At 41.7% G+C, this 18626-nt stretch overlaps 1 protein-coding gene across 4 annotated transcripts; it reads right to left on the reverse strand.

The window, feature by feature from the left end:
- Positions 1 to 277: 277 nt before the first annotated feature.
- On the reverse strand, positions 278 to 18351 carry kdm2ab (lysine (K)-specific demethylase 2Ab). Of its 4 annotated transcripts, none has more exons than XM_028589431.1 (23): positions 18269 to 18351; positions 16969 to 17009; positions 15425 to 15563; positions 15079 to 15157; positions 14877 to 14923; positions 14253 to 14431; positions 13701 to 13807; positions 13436 to 13529; positions 13022 to 13175; positions 12724 to 12839; positions 11072 to 11198; positions 10677 to 10957; positions 10452 to 10529; positions 9922 to 10185; positions 8568 to 8696; positions 6230 to 6316; positions 5820 to 6044; positions 5287 to 5316; positions 3902 to 4956; positions 2710 to 2873; positions 2339 to 2485; positions 1901 to 2116; positions 278 to 1752 (listed from the first exon to the last, which is right to left on the reverse strand). In XM_028589431.1, the coding sequence occupies exons 2-23, from the start codon at positions 17002 to 17004 to the stop codon at positions 1571 to 1573; spliced, it is 3936 nt and encodes a 1311-aa protein (XP_028445232.1). In that variant the 5' UTR covers positions 17005 to 17009; positions 18269 to 18351; the 3' UTR covers positions 278 to 1570. The 4 variants fall into 4 exon arrangements, with proteins under 4 accessions (XP_028445232.1, XP_028445229.1, XP_028445230.1 ...); XM_028589428.1 differs by lacking the exon at positions 18269 to 18351 and adding an exon at positions 17413 to 17621; XM_028589429.1 differs by lacking the exon at positions 18269 to 18351 and adding an exon at positions 17260 to 17621.
- Between the last annotated feature and the right edge of the window lie 275 nt (positions 18352 to 18626).

Below are 18626 nucleotides of genomic sequence, written 5' to 3' on the forward strand. Positions count from 1 at the left end.
CTGGGTGGAGCCGGGGAGGAGCTGAGATCTGATCTGATCCTACAATTCAAATAAACCACAGCAGTATTAACAGGAAAAGGGGCTATACTTGTAGTCCAAATTGACATTTACTTGATGTATCTCTTCCACTCCCAGTGACAATACGACAATTACCCATTGTTTCTTTTTTTTATTTTTCTTGAAAAATAACACAAATAACATAAAGTGAAAAAGGTTTCTGAAAATAATTACAATGCTACAGGACTCCTATTTTGATAATCGAAAAGAGGAAACCACATTTACACAAAAGTATGTTTTTATATACTTATATTCATTTTTAAGGGATATGGCCAGGAGAGCAGTCTGGAAGGAGACCTTTGATACAGAACCACTAACGTTACACTTTTAAGTGAACAAACAAATGCGCGACCCCAGACCCCAAACAAGATCGTACATTTCTACAATGAATTGGACAAGGTCATGAATTTCAGTGAAAAGTAGATACATGTTTCATCAATGAAAAGAAAAAAAGTGTATCAAAGAGGGGTGGGGAGCAGTTTTATCTAGAATATTAACATTTTTACTCTAAATATTGTCTCTAGTCTGTACAAAAACAAAGCAAGAGGAGTTTGGAAATAATAGCACCTGAAGTCTAACGGTTGTTTGAAAATGCACCATTTATCTGACACCTATCCCTTAGTTTACCCCAAACACTAAATGCAACTTGCCCTTTGTTGGGGTGAGGTGTTGTTGCCATGTCGATTGCCTTCTCACACTGTCTTTCTACCCTGTTATACAACCACATCCATTCAATGTCCATGTATACTGTTGCATGTTATTAAGCTGAATATTCAACTGGTTAACACAGGCCATTCCACTCACTTTATAAGTCATGATGTAAAGACCTGTCACCTTTAGTCGCCCTAAAAAAAAATAAAAATAAAATAAAATCTCAACGCATAGTTGTGCATAAAGCAGACATCAAACTTCTAAACGTTTGCTCTCTTGAATCGGACCAAAAAAATAAACATCTATTTAGAGCACCCGCATGTAGCTGATATCAAATGAGTTAAAATGATAAATCACATGATAAATAAGACTTTATGGAGATCAGCCAAACATAACGATGCAGTTATACCCCAAAGATGAAACTTAAGTCTTTCTCAAGGAAAGAGTTTGTGATTGGATCAAGATACGCGTCTGTGTCGAAAGAAGAGTTGAGCACTTGGTTATCCAAAGGATTTGCAGTCAAATACCGATAACTAATTGCCCATGTTCTCCCACTCCTGGCAAAAAAAGTTCTTTTGCTTTTCCCACACCACATTACTTCCCAAAAGAACAACTGAAAAAATGAAAGCAGAGTCTCCTTTTGAGGTAAGCGGGGGAAAAAAATAATATGTTGAAAAGAAACATTGTTCCAGCTGTGACAACCGCTTTCACCAGTTTAGCCCCCCCCCCTCCTCTAACATGGTACAGGTGTATGTGAACATCCCCTCCTGTCTGTGTCCTTTGTGTCACACAGATTCACATCAGGATCCACTCGTTTGCCTTTAAACCTCAAATCGCCTCTGCAGTCAGAGGAGGCAGGCGCTTAGGATATCCTCTGGATCAGCTTTTCATCTGATAGGCAGTAGAGCGTGTTGACTGACAGCTCAGAGATGAAGGCCTCACAGGCCTTGCGGGAGACACCTTTACAGGCTCTCAGGTCGAGCAGTGAGATGCAAGAGAGGCGGCGGAGATACTTGAGACACGTGTCTGTCAGTTTACTGCAACCTGGGAAAGAAACAAGTTCACAGGCACATCAATACTAGTGAAATGAAACTACTGCACTGCGTGTGTGTGTGTGTGTGTGTATATGTTCATTCTTCCCAAAAATGTGTTTTGTGTCTCGGATATCGGCTATCCCCATTAAAGTCTTTACCTCCCAGGTTGAGTTCAGTGAGCGTGTTTCGGGTGGACGAGCCCACTGCAGTCAGCAGGTTGACGGAGTGGTCGGTGAGGCTGTTGCAGTGCGAGAGGTCCAGTTTTGTTAAATGGGGCATGTGGCGAATCACCAGGCGCAGAGTGGAATCGCTAATGTCCAGGCCTGCTAGTCGCAAACACTGCATGGTCCGTAACTGACTGCGATTGTCACAACCTGGAACAGAGGTGTTGTTTCAGAAGAAGAGAAGAAAAAAAGCTGTGTTTTTGTAAAAGCGTTTGATGAGGATACGGGCAAAACTAAAGTAAAATGAGAAGAAAGGCAAGGGGTGTAAAGTTTTTCATTTTTCTTTATGTATGCAAGTACACAAGGAACTATGACAACGAATAAAATAAATAAGTAGGGAAACATAAGATGCAAGAGTTACTCTTTCCTCACCTGGAGGGGTGACTAGATCCCTGATCTGAGAGTCTTTGACCCCATCTGCATACCGCAGGTCCAGAGAACGGAGGAGAGGGCAACCAGAGGAGCAGAGAGCTGAAATAGATGACCAGGAGCAACCTGCCACCATCAGATCCTTCAGCCCTGCAAAAGCAAGATAAGATTTAAATACAGTGTATTTAATGTAGGTAGAGCATACAGCTGATTGATGGAAACATGACTAATTCAGAATTATTTTGCAAACCCTGGCATTTTTACAAAATAATTATATGAACATTAATTCATCTTTTTATTTCAGATTTTTATGTATAACACTGACAAAATTGTAATTCAATGCAAAGTGTGTGTGTGTGTGTGTGTGTGTATACCAGGCAGGCGGCCAACAAGCCAGTTGAGCTGTTTTTTAGAGATGTTGGTCCAAGAGAGATCGAGCGAGACCGGCTGTCTCTTTATGATGCCTGTTAGGGCCTGAGGAGTAACGGTGCGTTTGATGCTCAGGTCAATCCGGGACCAAAGCCGCTTGTCTAAACACCTATGAACAAGCACACACTGATGAAGAACACATCCATTCATAGTTTTCCATTTGCAGAGTGACCTACTGACTTGACACACTACTTTACACAAATAAATGCTATCTCACTATTGCGTTTGCAATAGTAAAAACAAGACTAGGTGGAAACCTATTATATGGCAGGATCATGTATGGTCAACGTGATCGATTGTGGCCAAATTGTTACAGGGATAGTCAGTGGTGGTGTCTTTAATGTAAATATTATATTAAGTGTTCATCTGTAGTGGCCCCAGTAATATTTGTTTGTTGTGTACTAAAAGTAGCAAATCAAATGACATGGTAAAGATACGTTTGAGACAAATAATTGAGGACTGCTTTAATGGGATGAATTCAACAATGTAATCATGCTATTTTCAAATATTTATCCTTCTGGAAGTTTTGCCTCAAATGTTGGTGTTAAGGGACTGCAGCATTTATTCATGAACAAACTGAAACCTACATTATACATTTACTACCACCTGACAACTTTATTGTTTAATCTTCTATGCTGTCTTCTGTGCATCGATGTTAATATCTCCGCCGGAAACTAAAAGGGAAACTTAAGGCTTTGGCATTGTTTCCTTGCACTCCTTTCAGAACATAACTTCATCACTCAGAGACTCAGTGATAGTTTTAAAATTCATAACGCTGGACCTCGACCAAGCCAAAAAGGTCAAGCCAAAAATTAGGGATGGGGTTTGATAGAATTTTATAAAATTAAAATCCACTTATCATGAATTCCTTTCCCCTATCAACTTCTGCAAAAAAAAAAAAAATAAAATAAAAAAATGATGTCCAATCACTGTGACGGCAGAAAAACTACAGCTTTTAATGACAGCCTGCTTAAAGTTCACAACCCCAACCTACAACCTGAGAGTGAGGAGATAAAAGGTTTGATAAAAGACTTGTTAGAAGGAATATATGTTTTTTGCCGACCAGGAACCGGACACAAAATGGAACCGGCTATTAAAACCCATCCTAATGAAAATATATCCGCTAAGATGTCTTACCATTTGTACCAGTTCTTGCAGACAGCCATGCAGACGCAGAGATCTGCTCGACTTAAGTAACAGAAGACAGATACCCACACCTCCCTCTCACAGCCCGGCCCGCTCCCACTATTCTCCCTGTCTGCCTCGCTCCCTCCTTCCTGCAGGGCGGACAGAGGGATGCGGAGATGGGGAAGCTCTGAGGTTGAAGAAGAAGCGGCGCCATTGCTCAGTTTAGCTGGCCTGCTAAGCCTCGTTTTTTTAGAGTCCTCCAGCCTCTCTGGATGGGAGGTGTGAGTGTGTCCACTACGAGTGTGTGGAGGTGTGTGTTTATTGGAGTGCTGATCAGGGGGGCCGCGATTTCTAATGGGAGGTCTGACGAGGGCTCTGGTCTGGTTGTGTATTGTAGAAGTGGCAGTTTGAGGGGCGATTGCTTCTAATTTGGGAACAATGGCTGATGGGTCCCGCTTGGTTCTGGTTGGCCTTTGGAGTGTCACTTTAAGATGTGAGCCATCTTTGCCCCCCGTTTCACTGTCCTGCTCCATCTCCTCCTCGTCATCCTCCTCCGGACCATTTTGGTTGGCCACCTCGCACGCTTCCTCTTCTCTCTCTTTAGCTGCCCGTCCTCCTCGCCTCGACTGTGGCTGGTTCTCTTTATTCAATCCCCTACCACTGTTCTGCCCCCTCTCCTCTTCCTGGTCGTCATCGCTGCTGCTGCTGCTGCTGCTGCTGCTGCTGTTGCTGCTGTTGTTGGTGCTGCTACTGTCCTCACTCTCCTCCTCCAAGTCTTCATGGCTTCTACCACCTCGGATTCCTCTTCCTGCTCCTCCTCCCCGCAGCCTCACCCCTCTCCCCCTCCCTCTGCGGGGCTCTCCCTTGGGCTCCAGTACCAGACCGATGGAAGACTGCTGCTGCTGGAAAGACCCAGTCCCTCCTGGAGAGCTGTGGTAAGCGGAGCCACTCGTCCAGGTGGAGCCCCGGCCTTTGCCCTGAGATAGTCTGCTGGTAGAAGAGCGCAGCCGGGACAGCACCCTGGAGCCCAACAGCCTGGGAGAACGCTCTACAGACGACTGTTTCTGTTGTGAGGGAAAGAACAAAAAGAATGGCAAATGAGAACAAGATACTGCATGCTTCAAACACTAAATTCAGTGCTACAATATGAAACATGAAAAAAGTTGTACTGACTGCCACATCGCAGCTACAATGATGTTCAATTACACAGTGCTACAATGATGTTCAATTACACAGTGCTAACTGTATGTTTCATAAAAAACATAATTATGGTTGAAATGAATCTTTGACAAAGCAAGTTGGCTGGATAAAACTACCTCCTGGAAAAATACTACATACGCATTGTAGTATTCAAATGAAATACGTAGCATCACAGAAATAAGAGCACTGCTTACCGTTAAGATTTTGCTGCGCTCTAATTTTATCTGCAATAAACAAAAAAAGAGGTTGGGGAATGAGATAGATGTCAAACAGAGAGAAAAAAAAATAAAAAAACACGTGAACAAGTTTGTATCTACTATTTTAAGTCTGAGGTCATCTGCAGCATCTGCCAAACCAGTTTCAGGATGACTTAATTTTTTTATTTTTTTAAAGATCTTTTTAGATTTTTTAAGATCTTCAGTGACTAAAATAGATCAAAATGAATGTCATTCAGATAAAATAGGGCTCTAAGTATACATTTTCTACTCTTGGGCCAGCTGAATGTTTATGCATTAAAATCTTTAAAGCTTCTAAAACTCAATGCTTAATTGGAGTATTGCTAATTAAAGACCTTTAAATAAGTATTTGGAAATGCAGATATTCTAAACTGTCTAAATGCTTTAAATCAACACATTTCCCCCATGGTGCAGGACAAATGTATTTTGTCACTACTTGCTTTTGATCACTAAAATATTGGGGGAAAAAACCCCATCTAAATCCACTTTACCCTCTTCTGAAGTTTGAGCTCCAGTGCATTTGCTCTTTTGCGGTTTTGTTGATGCTGCAGTAGCAGTTTCTGAGAAGGTGGTGGTGCTGAGGCTCGTGCTGAGGATCTGCTACGTCTCCCTTGTCTCATCCCGTCACCCACACCAATGCCTTCCCGGTAGGCAAGTTTGGATGGTGGCAAGGAGGTTGAGCCCTCCGACTCTTCACTTTCCTCATCGCTGGAAGACTGATGTGGTAAGGACGACAAGAGATAGTTGGTGGGGTTGAAGAATTTTTAAGTGTGACTATCAACCACATGACAACTGGTGGAAATTATTGAAATAGGAAACTTTGGAAAAAAGGGTTCCAGAGGTTGTATGAACTAAGAACACAGGGAGAGGGAGAGAGAGAGAGAGAATATGTGTTTCATACCTCTGATGCAGAGTCTTTGCCTTGGTAACATTTGGGACATTCCCAGCAGCTGGGCAAATCTTTATTGACCTTCCCCTCACCAGGTTCCTGAACAGCAAACCGTTAAAAGTTATTACATTATTACATTACATGTCATTTAGCTGATGCTTTTATCCAAAGCGACTTACAATTAAGTGCTTTCAACTGTGAAGGTTCAAACTCCAGACAACAAGTAGCAAGTGCAAGTACATTAGCTTTAAATAAGCAAAGCTACAAAGAGACATGAAAGTGCAGGTTCAAGAATGTTTTTATTTTTTTTATTTTATTTTATCCGAGGTGTAGTCGGAAGAGATGCGTTTTTAGCTTTCGGCGGAAGACGTGTAGGCTTTCGGCCATCCTGATGTCGATGGGGAGATCGTTCCACAATTTGGGAGCCAGGACAGCGAACAGTCGGGATTTTGTTGATTAGTTCTCCCTCGCTGTGAGGGGGCAGCAAGCAGTTTGGCTGATGCAGAGGGAAGTGGGCGGTTTGGGGTGTATGGTTTAACCATGTCCTGGATGTAAGCTGGGGCTGATCCGTTCGTGGCCCTGTATGTAAGTACTTGTGTCTTGAAGCGGATGCGGGCCGCAACTGGTAACCAGTGAAGAGAGCGGAGGAGCGGTGTAGCGTGAGAGAACTTATGAAGGTGGAAGACAAGTCGTGCTGCTGCATTCTGAATGAGCTGCAGGGGTCGGACGGCACATGCAGGCAGGCCAATCAGGAGGGAGTTGCAGTAGTCTAGACGTGAGATGACAAGAGCCTGAACCAAAACCTGAGCCGCCTTCTGCGTTAGAAGGGGAAGTATCCTTCTGACGTTATGCAGCATGTATCTACACAATCGGCTGGTTGCAGCAATGTTAGCAGTGAAGGAGAGTTGGTCGTTAAGTGTCACACCCAGGTTTCTAGCAGTCTGGGTTGGGACTACCATAGAGTTGTCTATTGTTATAGTCAGGTCTTGGGTAGGAGAGCCCTTCCCTGGAAGGAAAAGGAGCTCAGTCTTGTCAAGGTTGAGTTTCAGATGATGTGTGGACATCAAGAAGAGATGTCAGTCAGACAGGCCGAGATACGTGCTGCTACTTGAGTTTCAGACTCAGGAAAGGAGAGAATTACTTGGGTGTCATCTGCGTAGCTGTGATATGAAAAGCTGTGCGAGTGAATGAGAGTTGGTGTACAGAGAAAAGAGGAGGGGACCCAAGACTGATCCCTGAGGAACCCCAGTTTTGAGTGGGCAAGGTTCTGAGCTAGATCCTCTCCAAGTTACCCGGTAGGTTCGGTCTGCCAGGTAAGATGTGAGCAATGAGAGCGCAGAGCCTGAGACACCCAGATTCCGGGGTGTCGAAATGAGGATCTGGTGGTTCACTGTGTTGAAGGCAGCAGAAAGGTCCAGAAGGATGATGATGGATGATGATGATGGAAGATGGTTGTTCTAGCGATGTGAAGCTGCTCAGTGACAGCAAGGAGTGCAGTTTCTGTTGAGTGACCAGCCTTGAAGCCAGACTGGTGGGATCAAGAAGGTTGTTTTGATCGAGATAGGTAGAGAGTTGATTATAAATGGCACGCTCAAGAGTTTCAGATAGAAATGGAAGAAGGGAGACGGGTCTGTAGTTATTTACATCAGAGGAGTCGAGTGTTGGTTTTTTGAGTAGTGGGGTCACTCTTGCCTCTTTTGAGGGCATCGGGGAAAGAGCCAGTTGACAAGGAGATGTTAATGAGATGTGTGAAGAAAGGAAGGAGGTCAGGAGCAATGGACTGGAGAAGGTGATAAGGGATAGGATCCAGGGGGCAGGTGGTTGGACAGGCAGAGGTAATCAAAGTAAGAATTTGATTTGGAGATAGAGGGGTGAAAGAGTACTGGATGTGATGCAAGGTGATTTCAGAAGGAGTGGTGGAGAATGAAGAGTGTATGTCATCTATCTTTTTTACAAAGTCGTTGACAAAGTGGGTTGGTAGGAGGGAGGAGGTGGACTGGGGGAATCTAGGAGGTTAGAGAAGATGGAAAAAAGTTTTTTGGGGTTCGAGAAAGAGGATTCAATTTTGGTTTGATAGAAAGAGCTTTTTGCTGCAGAAATAGAAGCAGCGGAGGAAAGAAGAGATTGATAGGTAAGCAGATCATCCGGGTGTTTAGATTTCCGCCATTTCCTTTCCGCTGCCCGTATAGTTGATCTTTCAGCACGTACTGAGTCAGATAACCACGGTGTTATAAACAGCAACTACCACATCTGACCTAACCATGCAGCTTTGTAGGCAACAAAACAAATCATGCAATAATTGAGTAATGCATTCAGTTTATAGCCTTTCACTGTGTCTGAAACAGATTACCTTAATGCATTGACGATGGACAATCTGTGAACAGACAGAGCACTCCATGAGTGAGTGGGTGCTCGGATTTGATTCGTCCGATTCCCCTTCTCCACATATAGCACATCGCGCTGTGTTTGGCAAGGCAGGCTGGAGAAAGAAATAAACTTTACAATTTTTATTTTATTTTAGATCAGATGCTGATACACATTATTGGGAATTACAATTCTGAAAACAAATATATTATACATATATTATACAAAATCTGCAATACTTACATAAGGCACTGGTAAGTATTGCAGATTTCTATGCCATAGTTTTGAAATTCTGTGTTTTGTCCAAGCAGAGGGCAAAGTAAAACAAGAAATTTGCTTCACTTGTTATCTTGATTATTCTCTGACAGTGTTGCCACAGTTACTTTGAAAAAGTAACTTAGTTACTTTACATATTACTTGATTTTAAAAGTAACGAAGTTAGATTACAAGTTACTTTATTAGTTACATTCAGCAACTGCCAACAACACCCCTACAGTGTCAACATAAAAATGACAACCGGTTTACTGTGAGGCAGCTCGGCATTGCCAGTAGTCTGGTTTATTATGGCACTAAAGAGAGCAAGTCAACAGTGTTTAAGGGCAGCATTTCCGCTACAACATAGGCCTACTGCCTGACCAACTTCTTCAACTCTCCCCCACTTACTGGTTTTGCACCGAAGTCCAGCTTTTGTATTTTGGGTGGTGGGGGACCTGCTGCTCTCTGCTTCGCACCACCTGCTGGGACTTGCTCTGTAAGTTTGACTGCAGTGCTGCGACTCCAAATGTTTCTTCAAATTTGACGTAGTGTTTTTGTAGCTAGATAGCACTTTGTCACCACCAGCATAGAGTGTACAACAAACCTTAATATTGCCATCTTTAGCTGACACAAACTCAAAATAGTGACTGTATTTCCAGCTAGAAAACGCGCATCTCTCTCCTCCCTCCATTGTTGTTTACGTTTGTGTCGCTGCGTGGTACACGTGAACTGTCCTCATGCTGAAAACGTGACTTGTTGCATACGTGACTTCACTCCCCGAGATGCAAGAAGAAAGCAAAAATATATATTTTTACTAAGGAAAATGACAAAAATAGTAACGCACAGTGACTTGGATAAGTAACTTTAATCTGATTACTGGTTTGGAAATAGTAACGCGTTAAATTACTCGTTACTGAAAAAAGTGGTCAGTTTAGAGTAACGCGTTACAAGTAACGCGTTACGTGGCATCACTGTTCTCTGACAATCTCCATTTTAGAATGAAGAGTTCTGGAGTCACAAAAGAACATAAACATTACATTTACCATCAGTAATTTAACCCAATTTTGAGTTACCGGCCGACTCACCGTTAGACACTGTCTCATGATACAGCCCTTTTTCATGCGTCCAGGACCACCAAACTTCCTCATGTCGTGGCAGTACTGGCAGGTGCCGCACTCCTTCCTGCAGCAGCCAGCACAGCGTTTGCACCTCACCCGTCTGCGCCTCAGGGCAGAGATGGAGGAGCGTTTGGTGGGCCTCTGACCCAGAGGCTTGTGTAGGGTGGGGCCCATGCGAGGACGGTTAAAGACGGCTAGGGGAAGGGGAGTGGGGGGCTGGTACCATGACGGCTGTTTAAGGGACATCAGCAGGACGGCAAAGAAAAGGTTAAAGAGTAAAAGGTTAGAATTGTATACTTGTTTGATGAGCCTGAATGAAGGGCATAATAATTTATAACAATTTATAATAATAATAATAATAATAATAATAATAATAAAATGTGAAAAATAAACAATATTTTTTAAACTGATCAAGTGCAGAACAACATTTTATCTTACTTACAATGAAGGTGTATTTCAATATCAATTACACAGTAAGTAAATAAATCTCTACTCACTCTTTTAGGCCACTTGACAATGGGCTCTCCAGTGTAGGACAGCTTGGGGTTATCATTGGCATGCTGCTTCAGAAGAGTCTGGACAAGTGGAGAAGAGAAAAGGAGTAAGACAAAAAAAAAAAAAAAAAATTATATCCGGACTTCTACCAAGGCACCGCAACATAAAAGCAAGAGCAGCCAGTGTATTATGAGATGAAATGCACAAGGAACTTAGGCGACACCCACCCTCATGTCTTCGAGCAGGACTGTAGGGTTCATGATGCCTTCAGGGACACACTTTTTCTGCTCCGGCAGCTCCTCGAGCTTCCCTAAGAGGTTCCACAGTCCCTCAAGCTCAAAGGGAGTCAGCATGTGCTGAGGTGGGCTAACTTGAGCTGCCTCTTCTTCTTCTTTGACTTCTTCTACTTCCTTGACTTTAATCTCCTTGTTTTCTGTGTCACTGTCAACTCCATTGGAGGTGCCATTCTTGGTGTGGTCATTGGCTTCAAGGTCAGCCTGGGTCAGTCCTGAAACAAAGCAGACATGATGGCTGAAGTTCATGTCAGTGATGGATTAATTTATATAAGTCTATGTGAAAAAGAGAAAACAATGGAGGAACGCAATGTTTCTTGTGTCCTCACCTATGCCTAGGGAGTATTTTTGGAACTCTGGAGTGAGGTGGGAGACATTGGTCTGACAGTAGAGGTATCGCTCCAGGACGTACCAGCACATCTCATAGTAGAACGGATAGCGGAACTTTGCTGGCACCTAGAGGAGAAGGACAGAAACAGATTAGGAAAAATATTGCTTATTATTTTTTGCATCTTCAAGTTTCTTCAAATACCACTGAGAGGAAATAAAATGTATAATATGTTGCTTTACGTTAAGTGGTTTATATATAAACATATATTTATTGCTGCTTCAAATTGCTCTTAAGCAGCTCTGAAGCATTTGTCACAAATTTGTTGTGGTTTGCACCTATGCATTGTAGGAGTTGGAGGAGATATGATGTGGCTGCAGCGGCTAGCGTCCACATACAGCAGCCTGCGTCCCCTAGCCCAGCGAATCATCTATAGCTGCGCAGTGTCAGTGTTTGAAAAGTGTGTTGTAGGACAACTCTGGAACTTTTAGTATTGTTGAGAAAAAATATAATAATTATATACTTTTTAATTTTAATTTAATCTCTAGTTTTATGAGTGTTAAAATTTCTTAAAATTGAAGTCATGTTGTTGAGGAATGATTCTGTCATCAGTGTTTTTCCATTATGAGTAATTCCATAGAATAAGATCATGCCTTACATAATCCCAAAATTTGAATCAATCATCAATGTGCAGGAATGCAAACTCACCAGGGGTGAAAAGGGTGACCAAGATCCCCGGGGAAGATTTTTTTTTTTTAAAGATCATCTTTAAATGTGGACATAGGGAGGATATAAGGAAAAACTAATCCTAATTAATTTAATCTTACTGTATACAAAAGTAATGTAAGGGGAAATCAGTTCAGGGCACTTAAAAAAACAGTCCCATGAGCCCTTATTACTGCAGCTGATAGCTTTACCACAAAGAATGCATTAAGCATGTCCTAGTGAATCAACCTTCTTAAAGATATCGGACAATGGAAATGTCAAATATGGAGACAAGTGACATAATTAGGCTACTTTAACAAGCGTTCTGTTTAACTACATCATAAGTAATGTAGGTCCATTTCAGTTAAATCTCTACACCGTTGTCTCATGAACTAGTCTCATGTTCCAAAACAAATCCAAAAGAAGAATTGTTTAATTATGTCATGGTTATGACAAGATTAGCCTCTCTCTTCTTTTATCTTAGCATAAAGAAGATGGAACCATCAGGGGCTAATGATAACATTCAGTTAGTGACCACTTTGGTTAAACAAGTAGTCCCAGAGCTGTAATGTCAGTTATACAAGTGGAATTTGGAATAACAAGTTCGCTAGCTAATTTATGGACCCTAACCATGGAAATAACAATAACATCTAAGGTTACATCCAAAATCAAAACAGCTCAATCTTAAGGTTATTAACGCTACTGTAAGAGATTCTTACCTAAAGGCATGCAGGCATTTAAAACACCAGTCTTCATTCTCAGATACGTTGCAAGCCAGGAGCCTCCCCCCACCAAATTTCAAAAACTCATTGGGTCTACACAAATCCCACAAGCAAACTACTTTGGATTCAGAACGGCAATTTTCACGGAAAGGTGACAAGTTTGCGTTCCTGTAATCATCGATGTGTGTCAAGAACACAGTTGTAGTGAATGTGAGGTGCTGCTCACCCGTGTGCGATCCTCAATGCTATAGATGTTGAGCTGCATAGGGATGTTAAAGCTGTGGAGGAAATTTCCCCCAAACACCAACGTGTCTTCTGGGGTGTACACGGCATGGATCCACCCTACAACATATAAGACACAGGATGCTGGAGGTATGTAGTGGTGAAGAGAGAGAGAGAGAGTGTGTGTGTGTGTGTGTGTGTGTGTGTGTGTGTGTGTGTGTGTAGGTATGTGTGTGTGTGTGTGTGTGTATGTATGTATGTATGTGTAGGTCTGTATGTGTCGCTGCCATACTTTAACATACCTGATGGGATTATGAAGGTGTTGCCTTGTTTGAGCTCTATCCTCTGACAGTCATGACACTTATCCCCTAAGAAGATGTCTCCCTGTTTTCCTGATAAAACCCAGTTCTCATACATCTCCAGGTTCTGTGGTGTGGGTGGAATTAGCCAGAACACCTGCAGCGGTCACAAGTAAATGGTCATGTTGATTGTCTGAGGTCAACAAATACATATAGACATGTCCATGGCACTAACGTGCATTTACTGGATTTTAACAAACAGTTGAATAGCAAAATGGAGTGTTAGTCCACAATTAAATGCATTGCTCTGACAGCATGAGAGAAAAAATGTCTGTCTGCCATTACGGCTAAAACGTTTCCACTGGCTCACTATAGGCAGCCGAACCTTAAAATCTAGGATACTCGTGTGCCACTGACCTTTCCTCCTCGCAGGATGTGGTACCAGACTGAAGTGCCTCCAAAGTCAATGTGGAAATCTGTGAAGCAGCCCTGCACACTCATGAGACAGTACCTGAGAGATGTGGGGGAAGGACGGAAAACCCAATGTGGATTTTAGATCAAAACAAGATAAACGGTTGAAATTTGAATTAGAGTATTACTGATGTAGGAGATGTGATCAGTGCTGTATCTTAACTATATAACAGCAAATGTTATACATTTTTGAGGTATCTGGTTCACTCACTTCTGTACTTTGGGATAATGCATGTCTATAATAGCATTGGTGGAGTCTCTCTGTCTCTCCTTGAGATGGCGGGGCCACATGTTGTCCACCCAGTCAATGAGGTCCACCTGGACAATTAGGAGAATAAATGGGATAAAACATACATTCAAATTGTCCGCACCAAACCCATGACTCTTTCTAATAATTGACAGTCTGACACCTCTGTATTACGCAGACAAAATGTCTACTAATACCATCCTGGGACCAAGCCAAAGCTTTATAGCCTTCAAAGCAGCAGACAAATTATGAGATTAACTACTACTCCGTGTCATCTATAGTATCTTTCCAAATTCATTGTCTATGAAGCAGTTGCACACTTTATTCTTGAGGACATCACAGGAGATTTGGGAGAGTGTTGTTCATGTTTACCAATATTGTTAGACTGTCTTAAACCACCTACACATGATCAGAAGTAAAACTGCGAGCGAGGGCGTGAAGCATAGTGCAGGCATTTCAAAAGACACATCTGGGTTGTTGTAAAAACCTGAGGTGTAAAATTGTGCGCATTCTCACCGAAGCCGGTCGTTTGACCAGATTCTCTAGCCTAGTGTGGCTGAACTCCAGGCTGATGACATTGTAAAGTTTTTCTCTTTCTGACGGCGGCGTCTCATAGTAGCGTCGCCACTGAGCCATCGACATCTCGATACCCTTCTGGGTGTTCACGTCCATCACGTCTACAATACGTCGACTACCTGTGAAATAATTGAAATGGGTTCAACAACTAAGACTGCGGTAATTAAATCCAAATTGTCCTAAAATATATTTAATACTCATAGGCAGTGGGTAAAACATATTATTTTTGATTCAAATGCCCAGCAACTATACCCTGACCGACACTGGATTTTGGAGGCCGATATTGATATTAGGGGGTTTATGTTTTTAACTTGAACAAACAAACAATGTTGATACAGATCCCTTTTTTGTTGTTGTGAGAGATACAAATGCTATTTTACAGTTGAAAGACAGAGTTTAGCATTTCCCTCCAGCAGTTTCTCATTACTTATCAGCGGGCATTTTCACAGATACTGATACTAACTGGGATAAGATAATATTGTCCTATAAGTAAGTAAGTAAGTAAGTAAGTAAGTAAATTAAGTAAAGCCATTTACTATGACAAGGAATAAAACAGGAACTTACCAACAAAAAACTTGACATCACTCACACTGAAATCTGAGTCTGGCATTCTGCAAGAGAGGCAATTCCTTGTTGTTTTTTATTTATTTTTATCTCCAGGCAGAAACAGGTCAAACAGGTTTATTGGCATTTGCTTTGAAAGAATATTTCTATATTACTAAAGATTAGTGTGTTTAGAAGAAAACAGTAAAAGAATGCAACTGACTGTATGCCAAGGCCATCAGCTGTATCAAAGACAATGGGGTCCCTGAGCCCTTCCCTCTGGATGTACTCAAATGTGAAATCTAGAAAGGAGGCACACACAGTGACAAAATCAAACAGTTATCGAAATACACACTTGCATTGGGTAGATAACCCGAAAGTCACGACAAAAAAACTTAAATTAACCAATATAAACTGGCAGAGACACTTTAATCCAATTAACACTGTTAAAAAGTTGCAATAATAAGCATGTAAAACAAACAATTAGCCGTAATTACCTTTACATGGCATAAGATATGTTCATTGAAATTATATTCCAAAAATCTCATGAGTTAGTTGAAACCTCTCACCTTTACCCTCCATGTGTTTGATCAAGTCAGAGTTAAACCTGACGCACTGCAACTTCATGTCCAGGTCGAACATCCGTTTCCCTTCGATTTCATCATCTGAAATTCCATCGTCCTGGTAGCGGCGCCGCGTCCCTGTACGCTGAGGACAAAAAAAGGCTTTTGTTAACTTCTAAGTCAGACATGAAAAATATGATTTGTAGTTGGCAACAGAAAAGAGGACTGGCAGTGAGAAATATGGGATGTCTTACTACACTAAAGTTATTTCAGTGCCATGACAAAGCTGGGTCATAGGAGCTTAACAAACATCACATAAGTAAAAAGTTACATAATAAAAGATACTTAGGCCATGAAAGCAACTAGTATCACATCAATTTTCTGTGCAAAACTCCAGGAACTCTCTTCAACATTGCTTAATATATTTTTGTAAAAGATATAAGGTGACACCCAAGAGAGCTTTCCCTAATATCTCAATTGTTAAAAGGAACTTAAATTAATGATAAAACTAATGCTTTCACCAATCACAATGTATCAATCCAAGCAGATTAGTCACCCAGATATCAAATCAGTTCATGTGAAAACCAAACAATACAGCATTTAAATAGCAGGGGTTAATCTTCCACGCACTACCCCCCTCCCCTCCCTCCCTTTCTTTCTTCCCTTCTGCCATTCACCCTATGCAGCACTGCTTGGCTAGACAGATGGATAAAGCACAACACCCCCGCTCTCAGAATTCACCCACCCCAATACCACAAATGTGGTAATAGCTAAACTCTGCTACTCCTCACTCTCATAACTGAGCACTGCACAGTAGCTATTAATTTAAACTAAAAACAAATTTGATATAATGAAAGCAACCCATGCTGTTGTTTTCAAATGAAGTAATAAAAATGACGAAAGGAATCAATGAATTACAATTAAGAAACAATTTATTGGGTGCTTTTATTAAGCTGGTGTGTTCAACTTGTCCTAGACATGCTTTCCGAAACTGAAAGCAATGACAGAATAAGCCTTTTTACATACATATTTAGAAATGTTATCTTTTGGTCTCCCCTACCACTAGTAAATAATATTTATCTGAGTAGACACTGGGAAGTTGAAACCACTTTACAACCAGGGGATACGATCGTAAGGAGGTGGAGCGATGTCACTGCACGTTCTAGGCATCTCTGATTCTAACGATCTGCTCATCGTCAATCAGCTGAATTAGAATCAGGTGTGTTGGAGTAGGGAGATGCCTAAAACATGCAGGCATGCAGCAGCTCTCCAGGAACATGGCTGGACACTAGACAGTGAACTTGACCTTCTCTTGAACTCAGTCGTTAGACAGGTTCATTACCGTTATTAGGGCAGCACACAACAACAGAAAGGACCATGACACAATGGGCCAAAAGAAAGTGGGCCATTCCAATCAAATACAATGATTTTCATTCACTAGACTATGCTTCGTGTGTATTAAAAACATCACACACACAACTCTAATAAAAAAAGGCACAAAACGTTGTAAACATTAAAACAACTGTTATGGGAATCTAACAGTTACTCACCAGGCGTTTGCTGTATCGTGTATGAGGGTCCTCCATAATTTCTAAAAGAAACACAAAGCATCGGTAGTAGCATTAAATTACACCGATCAAATAGTCAATCGGTGCTAAAGTGTTTCATTGTTTTTTTACACTGACAGAAACACACACCTCTCTCTCTCTCTCTCTCTCTCTGAGCAGAGCCTAGCTAGATATCCCTGCTAACTTTAGCCAGTGAGCTAACGTTAAGGTTAGCAACACAAAACATCTACGTTGAACTTGCATCACTGTATGAGTGCCGACATGAGAAACTACCTTTTATCGGGATTATCCTGAACCAATGTGTCAATTTACCGACGTTATTTTACTGGTGTTATCGGCTAACGTAAACTAACTCAGTTGACAATCCCTTTCTTAACAGTCGTCGGCTAACGTTGACGCTAGCTAGCTGAGCTTCTTTATCATTACCTCTGCGTTTTAACTCCTTTTAGACGAAGTGGTGAAAGTAATGTTTCCCAGCTAGCGCGTCTGATGTCTCTCAGTAAAGTTTCTCCCCATGTTATGTTATAACAGCAGTGTATATGGTTATGTTTATTATTGTGCGATAAAGTTAGAACGATTCGACGCTTCGAGCCGCCATTTTCAGCTGGTCAGAATACACACACACATACACACAAACCCCCTCCAAAAGAAAAGCTCATGACCCACCCCCTCATTTACATCACTGCTCCAAACATTAGCATAGACACAATCTCATTGGACACAACATGTGCTATTGATATGCTACATTCACTTGATGTCGGAATAATAACAGAATACAGACAGAATAATGTGTTTCCGACTGGAAAACGTACTTAAATTACGTGAAGTCGGAACAACATGTAAAGTCGGCAACATTTTTGCTACACGTCTTGCCCATACTGGAAACAGCTATTGACGTGTTATTTAAACACTCTGAGAACTGAAATACATCACATCTTCTTCGTCCATGTTTACGACTTAAACTCATGAACACAGCGAAGTCGGAAGAACGACTTTCAAAAACGGGAAAGGGGACCATCCGAGGAGCACGTGAATGCAGCATTATTATACAAGTGCACTCGGTTTGTCTTCCTAGGTGTGACGGTTGTGGGTGGGTTTCTTCAGCATCAATTCTAACTCCAGTAATGGAAGAAATATTCCCATATTCACATGACATACTCCACTACAAGGTCGTGCGTTCTGTTCAGAAGTATTTGCAACAACATGTACTGACGTATCAAAATTACGCAATAGCTTTTCTGACTTAATTTATTATTACTTTTATTTTATTAATTCTTCTTACCTGTACCCTATCTTGAGTGCTTTTGTGCTGATGTAATACTACATTTCCCTCCAAGAGATCAATATACGAAATTTAATCTCTCACTACTTCCCAAGCCTGATTATCCTCCAACCACGAAGCAGTAAAACGAGCGCACCATTTTGTAGACCCCGCCCCCACGGGGTACTGATGGGCCGAGTCTGCCTCTGGTTAGAAAGAACAGGGAGATGGGGGATGAAATTAGGTCAGGGAAGCCGTCCACACACGGATGTAATGTCGTGCATCGCCATACATTTTCTGTAGATTATAACAAAGTAAAATATGCTCTGAATGTAAGGTGTTGGGTTGTAGGAAGCCAGTCCCCATGCATGCAGGCTGA

Source organism: Perca flavescens, chromosome 10 (assembly GCF_004354835.1).
Source record: "Perca flavescens isolate YP-PL-M2 chromosome 10, PFLA_1.0, whole genome shotgun sequence".
NCBI classification, from domain to species: domain Eukaryota; kingdom Metazoa; phylum Chordata; class Actinopteri; order Perciformes; family Percidae; genus Perca; species Perca flavescens.